Here is a 14145-nt window from a genome sequence, read left to right as displayed (position 1 = left end):
TGCGTGTTTTGTTGAACGGTTTGGTACATCTCAAGGAAAAACTATTCTATGTTTATACACAAAGGTAGTGAGTTAAAAAACAATAGTACATTTTGAAAAGTAAGAGTAAAATTTTCCATTACTTTACACAGAGATATTTATATCTCTGTGGCAGTGGGCTGCGAGCCCTTGAGTAGAGGACTTTTTTTTAAATCTTTGTTATTCAAGATCTAGTAGAGTGGCTAGTATACATCAGGTATTCAAATAACATTTGTGCATGAGTAAATAAATTCATTATATTATAGATTGCTATTATTTATCGGGCTTTGTAGTAAATGTGATGCACAAATAGAAAATAAAGTTACATTAATTAATTATGTGATTTTTTGTCATAGTTTGATCTGTCTAAAGAAGTGTTGCCTCACTCCAAAAATATATTGTAAGATTATATGTTACAGATTTACCTAACATAAATATGTAAAAGTCTCAGAAACCGAATCTCAATATGATTTCAGATTATAAGCTTATAGCTCATACAATCACTTTAATAACTCATGAAAATATTCTTTTAATATTACAAAAACCTAATCTAAATATCCCATATACACTTATAATTATTTGTCTTTGTTAGTTTTAGATCTTGTAAAAATATTTTTAATCTTTATTGACCAATTTGAATATTAATTGTTATCACTTTACTCATTTTATGCACTCCTCCCACATTTCTGAGCAGAGGAATTCCTTTTTTCAACTCCACTAGGTATATTAGGCTACCTGTTGCCTAAGATAAAAGGAATCCTTCCAGAAAGTTTTACTTCAGTGACTTGTACTGTGTTAAATAAAAGATTAAGCCTTTTAAATTCCCTTCTGGACTTATTTACGACATGAAGATTTAGAACATAAGCTGCTTTGTTATAGCTCTAAGATAAGCTTTAAATATGCAGTAATTTTCCATGTGGCATATAAATCAACTCCCCCACATGGAAAGTTGCTAAATTCTTAACAGAAGTAGCCCCTAGAGAACCAGTTTTTCCTTCAATTTAAGTATATCTCACTTTGTATAATTTTTTTCCTAAGATTTTAAATTCAAGTATTTAAAAAATTATATTTTATTTTTTTTATTTTTAAAGAAGATTTTATTTATTTATTCATGACAGAGCGAGAGAGAGGCAGAGATATAGGCAGAGGGTGAAGCAGGCTCCATGCAGGGAGGCCCATGCGGGACTTGATCCCCAGACCCTGGGGTCACGACCTGAGCCAAAAGCAAATGCTCAACTGCTGAGCCACCCAGGCGTCCCCCAAAAATTATAAATTAAAATTCAAATAAGCCCCTTTTATGTTTAAGGCACCATCACAGCCACTTAGACTGAAAAAAAAACAAACCACTTCACCATTGATCAGAAAGAGGTAGACCTTAAATAAATTAAGGCATTGAAGTATGATACGAACTTTGATAGAAGTACAGTTATTTCCAAAAAAATATCACAAAGGAACTTTATCCAGTGTAAGAGTCAAGGAGGCATACTTAGGCCAACTCTTTTAAGGTCTCAGGAAGTTTTTACACTGAACAAACAAGGCTGAAAATTTTAAGTAGAAATAAACAGAACATACAAAGAACTTTTAGAGAATTGGAAGTTCAGGATACGTAAAATATACAATATAACAAAAAAAAAAAGGCGCAAAGCACAAGGCCTAGAGCAGTGTCTAGCTAATAATAGGCAATCAATAAATACCTGCTGAATGAACAAAGTTGGTGAAGAGAGATTAAGTCATGTTAAGAAGTTTATATTTCATCCTAAAAGCAATGAGATACCTGTAGATATATGCTGTTGATAATTGCTTTGGTTTCAGTGTGAAAAACGATATAAACTGATAGAAGATGAAAGGCAGGAAGGACGTAGGAATTTGTGGTCATAGTTCAGGGGAGCGATGAGAGACGGTGATAGCATGGTCAGAGAAACAGGACAGACCCAAGAGATATTTAATGGGTGGAATCAACAGAACTTGATGATTTAAAGAATGAGTAGAGGACGATCTATGAATGACCTCTAGATTTATGGCTATATGGAAGGATGATGGTATCATTTACTGAGGCAAGAACACTGAAGGCATAGCAGGTCTAAGAGGGAAGATGACAAGTTCAAATTTGGAGATGTCGAATTGGGTGTGATACACAGACATCCAAAGATAACCAAATGGAGCTCTCTCTTGGGCACTACATTTATAGATCTGTAACTCAATAGATGAGCCCAGCCTGGAGAGATATATTACCAGTTACCAACACATAAAAGATAAGTATAGCTAGAGTATTAGATGAGCTTTATAGACTTTTGGGTAGGATAAAGAGAATCACAATGTACAAAATCATAAAGGAAGAGAGCTGAGGACTGGGTTCTAAGAAACACCAACATTTAAGAAATGGATACAAATGAATGAACCTGCAAAAGAAATTTTGAAAGAGATTTCAAAGGAACAGGAGAAAAACTAAGAATGTTAATGTCACAAACATTAGAAGAAATGAAATGTGTCAAGAAGGATGGAATGGACAGTCAGCATCAAATGCTACTTAGACTGTCAAATACAATAAGAATTTTACATGTTGTATTGGATTTAGTGTCCTGTAAGTCATTATGGGTCCTGGAGAGAACAGTCTTGGTTTGATGGTAAGAGAACCCAGACTCCAGTGGTCTGAAGTGTGACTGGCTGCTGGAGACATTAACAGATTCTATCAAATGGATTTCTCCTGGAATGGATTCACCTGTAGATGGGAAAATACATGACAGAGCATTCAGAATTTAGAAAAGTATTTTTCTAGCTGATGAAGAGCATCCTGAGTGCTGTTGAAAAGATTAGGATATGAATAAGTAGAGCCCATGCAAAGGAAAATAAATGACAGGACATGAATACAAAGCATTTCTGCTGGTGGGAAACTAAGGAGGGTGTGGTGACAAATAAGATTATTTTATTATTGTTTAGAACTGATGAGGCATAATGATAATTAAAAGCAGACTTTTAGTCTTTTTTCTTCCTGTTTTTAACATTTCTGTAGAAAGTGTACCTTTTCACTGCCTCCATCCAGAACGAGCTGTTCCCCATACCTATTATTGATATTTTATCATATTGACTATTTGATTTTTGTTTTCAGACCTAGATTTTCATACTCCTTACAGGGTGTGTTTTGCTTGAAGTCAGACATGAATGTATTAAGAAACCTCCCCATCCCCACTTTCACTAAATAGAATGGAGAAAAATGTGTGTATGACTACAGAAGCAAATTCCTTAAGCTTAATTAGAAATTATTGATAAGGAAAGCTACTGTTCTTGAATTCTGGGATTTTGACTGTATTAATACCAATTTATTCATTATAAAACAAAGTGCCCTGAGTAAAAGCAGCTTCACTCTAATAAATAAATAAAATATATCCCTATTATTATTGGATGAAAAATGGCAATATTTCCAAATATACCTTTGGGAGGGTGGTCTGGACCGTTCAGGGCTCCCTGAATAGCTGCCTGGGCAGCAGAGTTCTGGGCCTTCAGCATTTCAATGGTTTCTCTTAGTTCTATAAGTTCAGACTCCTGTGAAACAAATAGAATTTAGAAGTTTTAATACCTAGAGAAAACAGTAAAATGTCCTTGTTCATAATTCACAATCACATGGGTTTAATTTTATGTAGTACTAACATCCTGGGAGATTTGGATGCCTGATGACCCCATTAAGTCATATCTAACAATTCTTATTTGCCTAAATGTTCAGGGAAACTAAAAGAAAACAAAACAAAAACAAACAAACAAACAAAAACCTTGGTTATTCTCTTATAAATGTGATCTGAATAGCCTTTATTCCTTTTGAAGGATGGCAATTAAAGCTGACCAGTGCAACATAAAGCAAGATATCACACTGCCCATTTTATACCAAACTTATTAATGCCACCATGGTTATATCACCTCGCTAGCAGAACTGTCCAGGTGCATCACATTGCATTTACTGTCAGCCGGAAACGCTGAATTCTTGTTGAATGGATGACTTTAGATTTTGTCTCACTTACTTTGCACTTGGAGAAAGGATTCTTTATACTCAAGTATAAAAGCAGGAAGTCAGCCCTAACTCATTCCTACCAAATGGTCATCTTATTAAATTCTGCTGGGCAAGTCAAGGTCATCTTAGATTCTGATACTTTTCATCCAGTAAGATTCCTAGATTGGAGACCCAATTTTACCAAGCCAAAGCAACACAGGGATTTTTTTTTTTAAGTGAATAGAAATACATGCAATCTACATTCCTTAAATAATACTAATTCACAAAAAAAGGTAGCTTACAAATCAAATTGTCATGAAACATCTATTTTCTTATTGAACCCAGAGTAACTTTAAGATGTGTCCCACTGAACATATAAATGTGATCTTTCACATTTATCGAAGTGAATTATTTTACCAGAAATGACTATGAGGAAGAATGAGGAAGACAAGATATGTGTCTCTCCAAAAAAGGAAGTAAAAGTATTGTTTCAGCGTGGGCAGTGTTTCCATCAGGAGCTTGAAAACAAGGGGCATTCAAAATTCTTGGCAGTGGTGGCAACTCTAAAAATTAGAATTCTTATCAGTCTCTTAGAGGGAGAATTCTGAGGGAATATAATGGTCATTGATCATTTTCTCTAGCATCTTTGGCAGAAATCAAAAGAATCAGGCTCAGGTTCTTCCCTCCATAGTAAATAGGTTACTCCTACTCTCCACCTTCCAGAATATATGTAAAGCAGTAAGATCATGACAATTGCCTTTGTAGGAAACTACTTTAGATGTAAAAACATCCAGAGACTATTCTAATCTTAGACACTTAAAAAAAAAAAAAAGGACAATGCTAATTGAAATGATAGTCAAGTTTGGAATAGATACCTAGCACATCCTATAACTTTTTCTTGGCCATCTGACATATTTCTAGTAGATCACAGATATTTTTTAAAAAACCCTCTTGTAGATTTCTAATAGTTTATAAGTCAAAGAATTTCATAATGAACGGTCAGTAGCAACCTCTTGCATTCACAGCTGGGTCTTCAAGTATTTGACTGTAATTTAATTTGCATGTATTTATCATAAAAGAAAAATACCATGTTTGTGGGAAACTTCCAGGGCCACAATATAAAATTCAGATCCAATTCATCATAATTTTTCAGTCTCTCCAAATTCTTTCTGTAATTTTGTCCCTTGCTCTAATAATACATACGTTTTCCAAAACTTGATATATTTTCCATTTAAAATAAATCTCTCAACAGATAAAATGTTTACTGAAATTCATTCTGCTTTTACCAGAAAGTTATTCACAAAAGGAGCTCTGTAGCACACACTTAGCAAACCATACAATTTAAATAGCAATTTTACAACATATAGACTAAAGTACATGTTAAATTTTAATTAAAATCAGATTTTAATTACTTTACATCCTTGAATTTAAAGTCACTAGTGCTTGTACTGTAGATTGAAAAATCTGCTAGTACACTGGCCTTACGTTGAAAGAAGAAAAATGGAAATGAGATCTCATAAAAGGTCTAAAAAATACAGCTTAATTTTATGAGTAAGCTGACTTATCCATCCATTTTATGACTCAAAGTCTAAACTTCAGTCTTTTGTAGAGAAATCTCAAACTATTTTTAAAAAGATTAGAAGTGAAATGCTCAAGGAATATGGGTTTTTTAGAAAACCACATTTAGTATGAGATAGAAGAATCATAACTTTTAAAACTAGGTATCTTTTCTTTAAGGATTATTAATTTATTTGCGAGAAAGAGAGAGGGAGCAAGTGAGTGAGCACGGGCAGGGGGATTGGCAGGGGCAGAGGGAGAAGCAGGGTCCCCACTGAGCAGGGAGCCTGACACGGGGGCTCCATCCCAGGACCCTGGGATCATGACCTGACCTGAAGACAGACAATCAACTGAGCCCCCCAGGTGCCCCTAAAATTAAGTATCTTTAAAAAAAAACAACAGTTATTAGCAGGCTCCTTGTTATGCAGCATGTCACAATAGACCCGAAGGACAAATAACCAGGTAACATATCCATATTCATTAAGTCGGGAAAATCACATGTGTGAAAAAATTAGTTTAGCCACATTCATATAAGTCATTCTTCAGGGGAACTTTATAAGTATAAGCAAGGGCCTATAACATATTCCAGTGTCTTTAATTTAAAACGTAGTTAAATTTGACACTGAAAATCTGTTCAAACCTGAACTAGGTATCTCTTATCTGTAAAAATTCCTTCCTTCCTTTCGTATTTCAGTTAATGAGATCCACCTTCCACATCACTCAAACTAGAACTATCCCTCTCTCTGAGTCTTTCCATAGGATTTTTCCCTTTGCTTTAAGTATGTTTCTCACCACTAAAGGCCCTGGTGAAGTGTCTCCATACACTCGACACCTCTCAGTTTTCCTTTCAGAAAAAAAGGGTCCCTTCTCTGTGCTTCCAGACCATTTAGTGCATTCAGCTTACCTTGCTGTGGACACTTTGTACAACAACAGATTTTCACCTGATTTATGATCTCAGCAAATGTTGGGATGATTTTGTTCAAACATTCTGGTCTATGTTAAATAGGTGTTTCCTTCCTTCAAAGAATAATGTAAAGCTTCAATTCTACTTATGTTCTTAAAAACAATTTTATTTATTTATTTGAGAGAGAGCGAGAGCCAGAGAGCATGAGCAGAGGAGAAGGGCAGAGGGGGAGGGAGAAGCAGACTCCCTGCTGAGCAGGGAGGCAGATGTGGGACTCAGTGCTAGGACCCTGAGGTCATGAACCTGAGCCAGAGGCGGTTCACCCAGTGCGGCACCCAGGTGCCTGGATTCTACTTATGTTTTAACAAGAGGGTGTTTGATCATCTACAGTGCCAAAAACATCCATGACTTTATTACTCATTATAACCAGAAAGTCTGGATATGGCTAAATCGGTGAAATCATTTCCTTTGGACAGCAACAAAGTCAGGTTTTCCTTTCTCTCTTTTCCAGTGGGTAAGTATATAAAGATTAATATAGGGAGGGGTGCCTGGGTGGCTCAGCGGTTGAGCATCCGCCTTTGACTCAGGGTGTGAACCACGGCCCCAGGATCGAGTCCCGCATCGGGCTTCCTGCAAGGAGCCTGCTGCTCCCTCTGCCTGTGTCTCTGCCGCTCTCTTTCTGTGTCTCTCATGAATAAATAAATGAAATCCTAAAAGAAAAAAAAATTATAAGGCACTTTAAAATGAAAACTTGGCTGAGACATAGAAATTGTTTAATAGTTTATTTCTAGTCTTCCTTTTTTTCTCCTTCGTAATTACAGCTGGTGGTTCACAGTTATTATTAAGCTTTATTTTTCTTTATTTAAATATTTATTTATTTGAGAGAGAGAGAGAGAGAGAGCAGGAGGAACAGAAGGAGAGGGAGAGGGAGAGAGAGAGAGAATCCCAAATAGACTGTAGGGTGAGTGCAGAGCCCAAGGGGGCACCCCTTAACCAAAGATGACTCTAATGCTTAGAAATTGTAAATGCTGCTTCCAAGTACAACTATGACACACACCTTTTTTTTTTGGCCACGGTGGGGAGTGTGGGTCAGAAATATAATTAGAAGTGAGTTCTAGAAATAGCCAAATATAAAATTGTTTGATACTATGAAATATTTCCATTTAGTCTCTATATTTTGAAGGTGACCAAATGGACAATACTTCAATTTTGAGACTCTCAATTAAACTCTCAGAAGAAAACCCTGGAAAATGTATATGCCATCAAGATATGGATTTAAAGCCATATCATACTTCTAATGCAGTAGCTTCCAATTTCTACTCTCTTCATCATATACCGAAGAGAAGCTGGGGGCTAGGATAATTCTGTACAGGATCTTGGGAACAGATGATCAGATCATACCTTGTTGATATTTTTCCAATTTTCAAAAGTGGGAATCAAACTAAAACTTTGTTCACCTACAATAAGCTATTCAGATAATGATGCCACAAACGTCTGCAGATCATGTAAGATTCGAGTTTTCCATGAGAGATTCTTGTGTAAAAGAAGCCAGATGAAGTCAATATCTTTTCTAACTGCTTTGTACATGTCTCTAAACTAAACAAGTTATCAAGGTCAGACTTGGGACGCTTCAAAATGAGATGATCAAATACTTTGTCGTAAACTAGCCTTACTTGGTGTCCTTTTCAACCTAATTTTCTAACTGCATCTGACCTCTTTCCAAATTTCTCCTGGACACAGGCCTTGTTGAAAATCCCACAAATTTAGCAATAAGTCTCATCAACCAACTGGACCTTCTGGACAAGACTCTTAAAAATTTCTCCTAAATCTGTTTTTTGCTTCCTTACACCGACCCTGAGTTAATCTTACACTATCTAGCTGTAGTTTCTTGAAACACATCCCACTCCCCACACCCATGTGTGTGCCTTGAAATATTGTTCTTCTATTGAAAGAAGAAGCCAGGCCTGATTCTAAATGCACTAAGTGCATTCTAAATGCACTAAGTTCCCCAAATCCCAGTAGTGCAACTAACTTGATTCCACGAACAATATGGATTCAAATTATCCTATGTTCTAAAAGGCTAATGAATGTATTTTCCAACTCTAGTGATAATATTTTAAAAGATTTTATTTATTTGACAGAAAGGGGGGGGGGAGAGCGAGAGAGAAAGGCGGGGGAGTGGCAGGCAGAGGGTGAAGCAGACTCCCCACCGAGCAGGGAGTCTGATGTGGGGCTGGGATCATGACCTGAGTTGGAGGCAGATGCTTAACCAACTGCTTAACCCAGGTGCCCCATGACTCTAGTGATACATTTTAAAAAACACTTCTACTTTTAACCTAAACTGAGAAAAGTTAATGTAAAGACCCAATTCAAATAAAGTTTTAGCTAGTTCTACATTATCCATTTCCAGGGACTTGGATTTTCTCATTTTTAATATTTAAGCTTCTATTTATCTAGTCACCAAAAAAAGTAGCTTCACAGGGGGAAGAATGAGCAAACTCTGGACTTTACGGTTGGCATAAGGATCAATATCTGAGCTCTACGACTTAAACAAAAAGATATTCCTCCGCTGTGTCTGACATTCTTTTTTTTTTTTTAAGAGAAGGAAAGAGAAAAATAGAATAATCTTAAGCAGGCTTCATGCCCAGCATGGATTTGGACATGGGGCTCAATCTCACAACCTGAGATCATAACCTGAGTTGAAATCAAGAGCCACCCAAGCACCCCTGTGCTCAGACATTCTAATAAGACGAACCTAGTACACCTTAGTATATGTTCTAATTGCCTCTGGTACAATTGCTGGAGGGAATTAATTTGGAAGTCTTCTAATTATCAGTGAGTACAGCCTTATTAGTACATTCACCTGGATTTAGCAGTAGTTCTGAAAAAAAAATTCATTCATTAAAATACACATTTGTAGAATTCTTGCCTTTTGATGACTTGTATTACAGCCTTCCTCATCTGGCATTCTATAAGAAAATAAAGTGCTGAACGATAATTTGAATGGCATTTTTTTCCAATTCTGACACGGATGGTACAAAGTTTGCACCATTCCATGTGCAGAGAAAAGAAGTTACTTTATCATTTATAATTGATATCTCAGGGCATTAAGTCTTAATTTTCTCAAAGAATCTTGGGGGAGAAATGCTAATAAGGGACAAGGACTACAAATGCAGGTATAATTATTGATCAGACTATGTCATTGTCATAATCTATTGAGCCTTAGGTTAGGCATAGAGCAATACCTAGAGACAGCCAACAAGTATTCATGACAATTATCTTAATTTTTCCTAGTTGCAGACTTACTATTATGTAACATGAGCCTTCTAGTGGTTACTGAAGATGTTGTTAAACTATGGGATCGATCTTCATTAACTTTTATCATATTAGTCTAATGGCAAAAGCCTTGGAATGGCTCCTTGTTTTCAAGGACCAGATTCCTTAGACATCTTTCTAGCCTCAGTTCCACATTTCTCTCTACATCCCTTCATTTTCCCTGTATGTCTCCCTCTTCCCTCTTTGCTGCTCAAGCTCATGGTGACCCTTCTTTTATAACATGTAGTCCCCCCACTTTCCAAAAATTAATCTTTTTTATCCTCCCAGAGCCCAAGGGAGTCCTCTATGCCATCTCTACTCTGGAGCCTAAGTGAAGATGCAGTAGTCTCCTGTGAGTACGCTCAGGACACTCCTATACTTCCAATAGCACCCCAAATTTTCTGCCTCCTGAGTTATTCATACATGTCTTTTCTTTCTCACCAGGTTATAAGTGTATAAAAGCAGTGGTCTGGCAAGATAATCAGGATTACAGATTTGGCATCTAGGAGCAGGGAAAGATTTTAAGATACTATTCAAGGAAGTGGACTTGGTCTATACATGAAACTAAAATTTTGATACAGTTTTCAGACTATTAACGCCATATGGTTGTTGAAAATCATACTTTAAAGCCAGAAGAAGCCTAAAGACTTGGATTTGAGTCCTAGTTTCATTTACATTTGAGGGTTTGAGTCCCAGTCTCATTAACATTTCTCAAGTATGTAACCCAACCTTGACTTCTGTTGCTTCCTGTGGTAGCATCCCACCTTCACTTCCCAATATCTTCACTCTCAACATTTTCAGTGGTACTTATCTTTACCTGAAATCCTGTATTTTTATCATAATTTGTCACATACTAGAATATGATCTCTATTTTATGTTATAACCAGTTATAAACTAGGACATAAACAGTGTGTGTATATAAAATGCATATATTATATGTAATATATATGTATGTACTATATATACATGTATATATTATACACACATATATGTATTTTTTTCACTGCTGAATTCTCAGTAGCTAGAGCAGTCTTTCTTTCCTACACAGTAGAAATTCAATAGAACTTTGGTGAATGATTAAATGGACAAATGAGCCTTGGAACTCCAAGAACAGAGTTTCAAAAACCTCTGCTCTGTATGCGCTAATCTTTTCCCAGGATTGTTGGATCACCAGAGAGCAATATACCCTTTTATCTCAGCTCCCTGAAGAAATGACTTTACTGAAATATGATTAAATGCTATGCCCTCAGCTTTTAGAGAAATGTCTATTTCAACGGTGATTTTGTCTTTTGTTATTCCATGACCCCAATTTAAGAAACTTTACAATAAATTTGTCCTTGAGTTCAGTGCCAAAAAGTTTGTCTCTTCGATCTAAATTATGCTCTTTCTGGTCAGAAAATGAGAACTAGACATGCCAAGCAATCTCCCTTTGTGCCTTAGCTTCCCTGACATTCAATTCCATTCAGCGCTTTGCGGTAGTAATTACATAGGCTCGGGCATCTTGTTATATACATTCTTCTACTTGTTTTCACTAGATCCTGTTATTGAATCATGCCATATCATATTGCAATTAGTTTTATGATTCCCAAGGCCACCTTGGAAATAGGAAAGTTTTAAATCTCAGATTAATAACATAAACCACTTCCTAACATCGTTGTGTGCATGCAGCTTGCAACGAGACAAGCAATCATTTTATTTTCAGTTAAAAAAAGGCAAGGCAATTTCAGACATCACGATATCTTCTGAGAAAATTTTATAATTTTGGCAATGTTACTTTATGGGTAATGTGCACACAATGACAAAATTCCACGCATTATGCAGATGTATTTAAAAATATTCAAGGCATTATTCATAGGCATTAACAAATGCAGAGTTTTCCAATTTCCATGAGAAAATGTACTCATAAATATAAAAGAATTGTAGGCAATATGGGTTGCTAAAAAGCATTAATTTTGACTTCTTAAAGATATTGAGACTTAAACACTAACCATGATTTCAAGCAATGTTCCTGGCATATGGCCAATGATGAATTTGATTTATCCCATATTTTTTTAAGAGGAAAAAAAGGAGAGAAGTGCAAAGAAAGGTAACATGTGTTTGCCTGTCCACTGTCTGTGGTATTGCATAGTATCCCACAGCGAATCTACAAGGTTGTTATTATAAACCTGACTTTTCAAATGACGAATGTGAGGGTCAGTGAAGGAAGATTCTACAGCTCTTAGGAAGTTCCTTCGAGATTCTCACTCAAGCTTTCCCGGGCTCCAGCCTTCACACACTTTCCCACTTGGCTGCCCTACAAGACCTTGGCATCCTATTTACTAAGCTCTTAGGTTACATAGTGAAGTGGTATGATGAAAGATGAAGATAAAATCCCTGTGCTCAAAAGGCATTTGTCATCTTCCCTTACAGGGAAGATCCCGTGACGGGGAAGGACAGTGTTCTCTTTCAGGGGTGGGGGGATTCTCTGAAATAGGAGAGTGAAAAGGCGAATTAAATAGAGTTTGCTAATTACGGCAGGCTATCACAGGAATATTTGATTTTCTCTTTAGTTTAATTGGGCTGTTCATTCAGGTTTTTTTTTTTTTTAATTTAAAAAATGGTAAACTGACAAAATGGTAACACACACTAGTTCTCCAACGCTAATGACATACTTTACAGAACTGAAGACAAAACTGAAACCATCTCTAAGGATAGATCTAGGTGCTGATTCTGAAAATACCCAAAGCTTTTTAGGTTTTGCATCTCTTTGGAAATTAGATGAAAACTGTGGACATTTGCTCAAATGATGCACATATGCAGTTTTTACAAATGTTTCCATACACTTTTAGAGACTTCATCTGTCTCTAACCCCCATCCAAGGACTCAGGTGAGGGTCACCGAAGTCACGGCAGAGAGGGAAGTTACTGGTCATCCCATGGAAATGTCCAGATTCTTTCTCGGCGAAATGGACTTTTTTGATTCTGTCTGTCTTGTGAACTAAATTCTCTGTTTCTTTCTTTTTAGAATTTCTTCTCCCCCTCCCCTCCATAAAACGGATGTGAATTATTTTCAAGTTTTTGATATGAGTTAACTTTACTTTTCAAAGGCAGCACCCCCAGATGCCAACTAGACCTCGTTACTCCCAAGTGACACAAATCTTCCTGTAGCATTCCGTATTTCTAAACTTCAGCTCAGGGTCAGTGTTTCAGGCTCTTGCCCACAGACGCTGCAACAAGAGTCCCCTGACTTTAGAGAGTCCTCGCATCTCCTCCAGACTTTCTCCACCGGTATCTCCAATTACTGCCATGGTCTCTATCTGGGCTTACAGACCATGAGTTTGTGAAAATGCTTGTCAGAGTGCAATTCTTGTCAACTGCATGACAAACTGTTCCTAGAATATTCTAACTCTTCTCATATATGACTGTTTCTCTTTCTTAACATTTGGTATTCTTTTAATAGGTCCAATCAGAAGTAAAATAATAGACTGCCTGGAAAGAACTTGTGTGTGTGTGTGTGTGTCCTAATATGGATCAAACTGAATCACAAGTCTTTAAAATCTGAAAAGAAAAAGTATTATCTTGCCATTTTCCAATTTAGAATGGAATGGATCCCCTCCAGTATTATGCTTAAGGAGCTGCAGGTCATGCATTGTTTAAACATCCTATGCAACTTGCTGTCTTATTTCAAGCCCCTGTGGTCATTCGTGAACATACCTTCTGTTCTGCTGTCATGGTTAGACTCTGCAGCCGGCCAGTCATATTCCCTAAGCTCTTTTCAAAAGCTGCTACGAGGTGAGCCTGTGAACAAGATGGAAGGAACACATTTTAAATGTCAGAACCTTGTATATGGATGGATGGATGAAAACTCTTGATTTTATAAAATGCTCAATTTCAGGTATTCGAACTTTTTAAATACTATGACCATCACCGTTAGCTTTCAGTGATGACGCTCCCTTAACACAAATTTTTGTTTATCATTTCTAAACTTCAGTTTAAATTCCATCTCTTGACATTTAATGTGAATTCAACTTCTGAAAAGGGATGGTATTTTGCAAATAATAACACCTTCTGACTTGCATATCACAGAGGACTTGACACCCAAAATACAGAACACTGTTCTGAGGTGCCAAGTTTTTAGACTTAATGCTCAAGAGGAGGTCCCTGCAATAGCCAATGGACAAATGTTTCTCATTTTTATACCTCCATGATGACCTTTGAAGATATTGTTTGCTCCTTTATTGTACCGATACTCTCCTTCTAGTGTCAGACATCTGCTGACAGCTATAACATTACCTTTCCTCTCTTCGTGCTTACAACAGAATGGTATCAGAAAGAGTTGTCTTCACTTTCCAAACTCTTTACAATAAAAGGGCTTTTATTGCTACTTTATTCCC

General features: G+C 36.6%; 1 protein-coding gene across 1 annotated transcript in view; it reads right to left on the bottom strand.

Annotated features, from left to right (window-relative positions):
- NAV3 (neuron navigator 3) overlaps positions 1-14145 on the bottom strand; it is a 357285-nt gene that overhangs the window by 43598 nt on the left and 299542 nt on the right. The window contains 2 exon segments of the mRNA XM_055341892.1: positions 3447-3558; positions 13466-13549. Coding sequence (XP_055197867.1) covers positions 3447-3558; positions 13466-13549 — 196 coding nt within the window.

Source organism: Nyctereutes procyonoides, unplaced genomic scaffold (genome assembly GCF_905146905.1).
Source record: "Nyctereutes procyonoides isolate TBG_1078 unplaced genomic scaffold, NYPRO_anot_genome, whole genome shotgun sequence".
NCBI lineage: Eukaryota > Metazoa > Chordata > Mammalia > Carnivora > Canidae > Nyctereutes > Nyctereutes procyonoides.
Note: the sequence above shows the minus strand (reverse complement) of the source record. Positions and strands in the feature narration are given on the sequence as shown.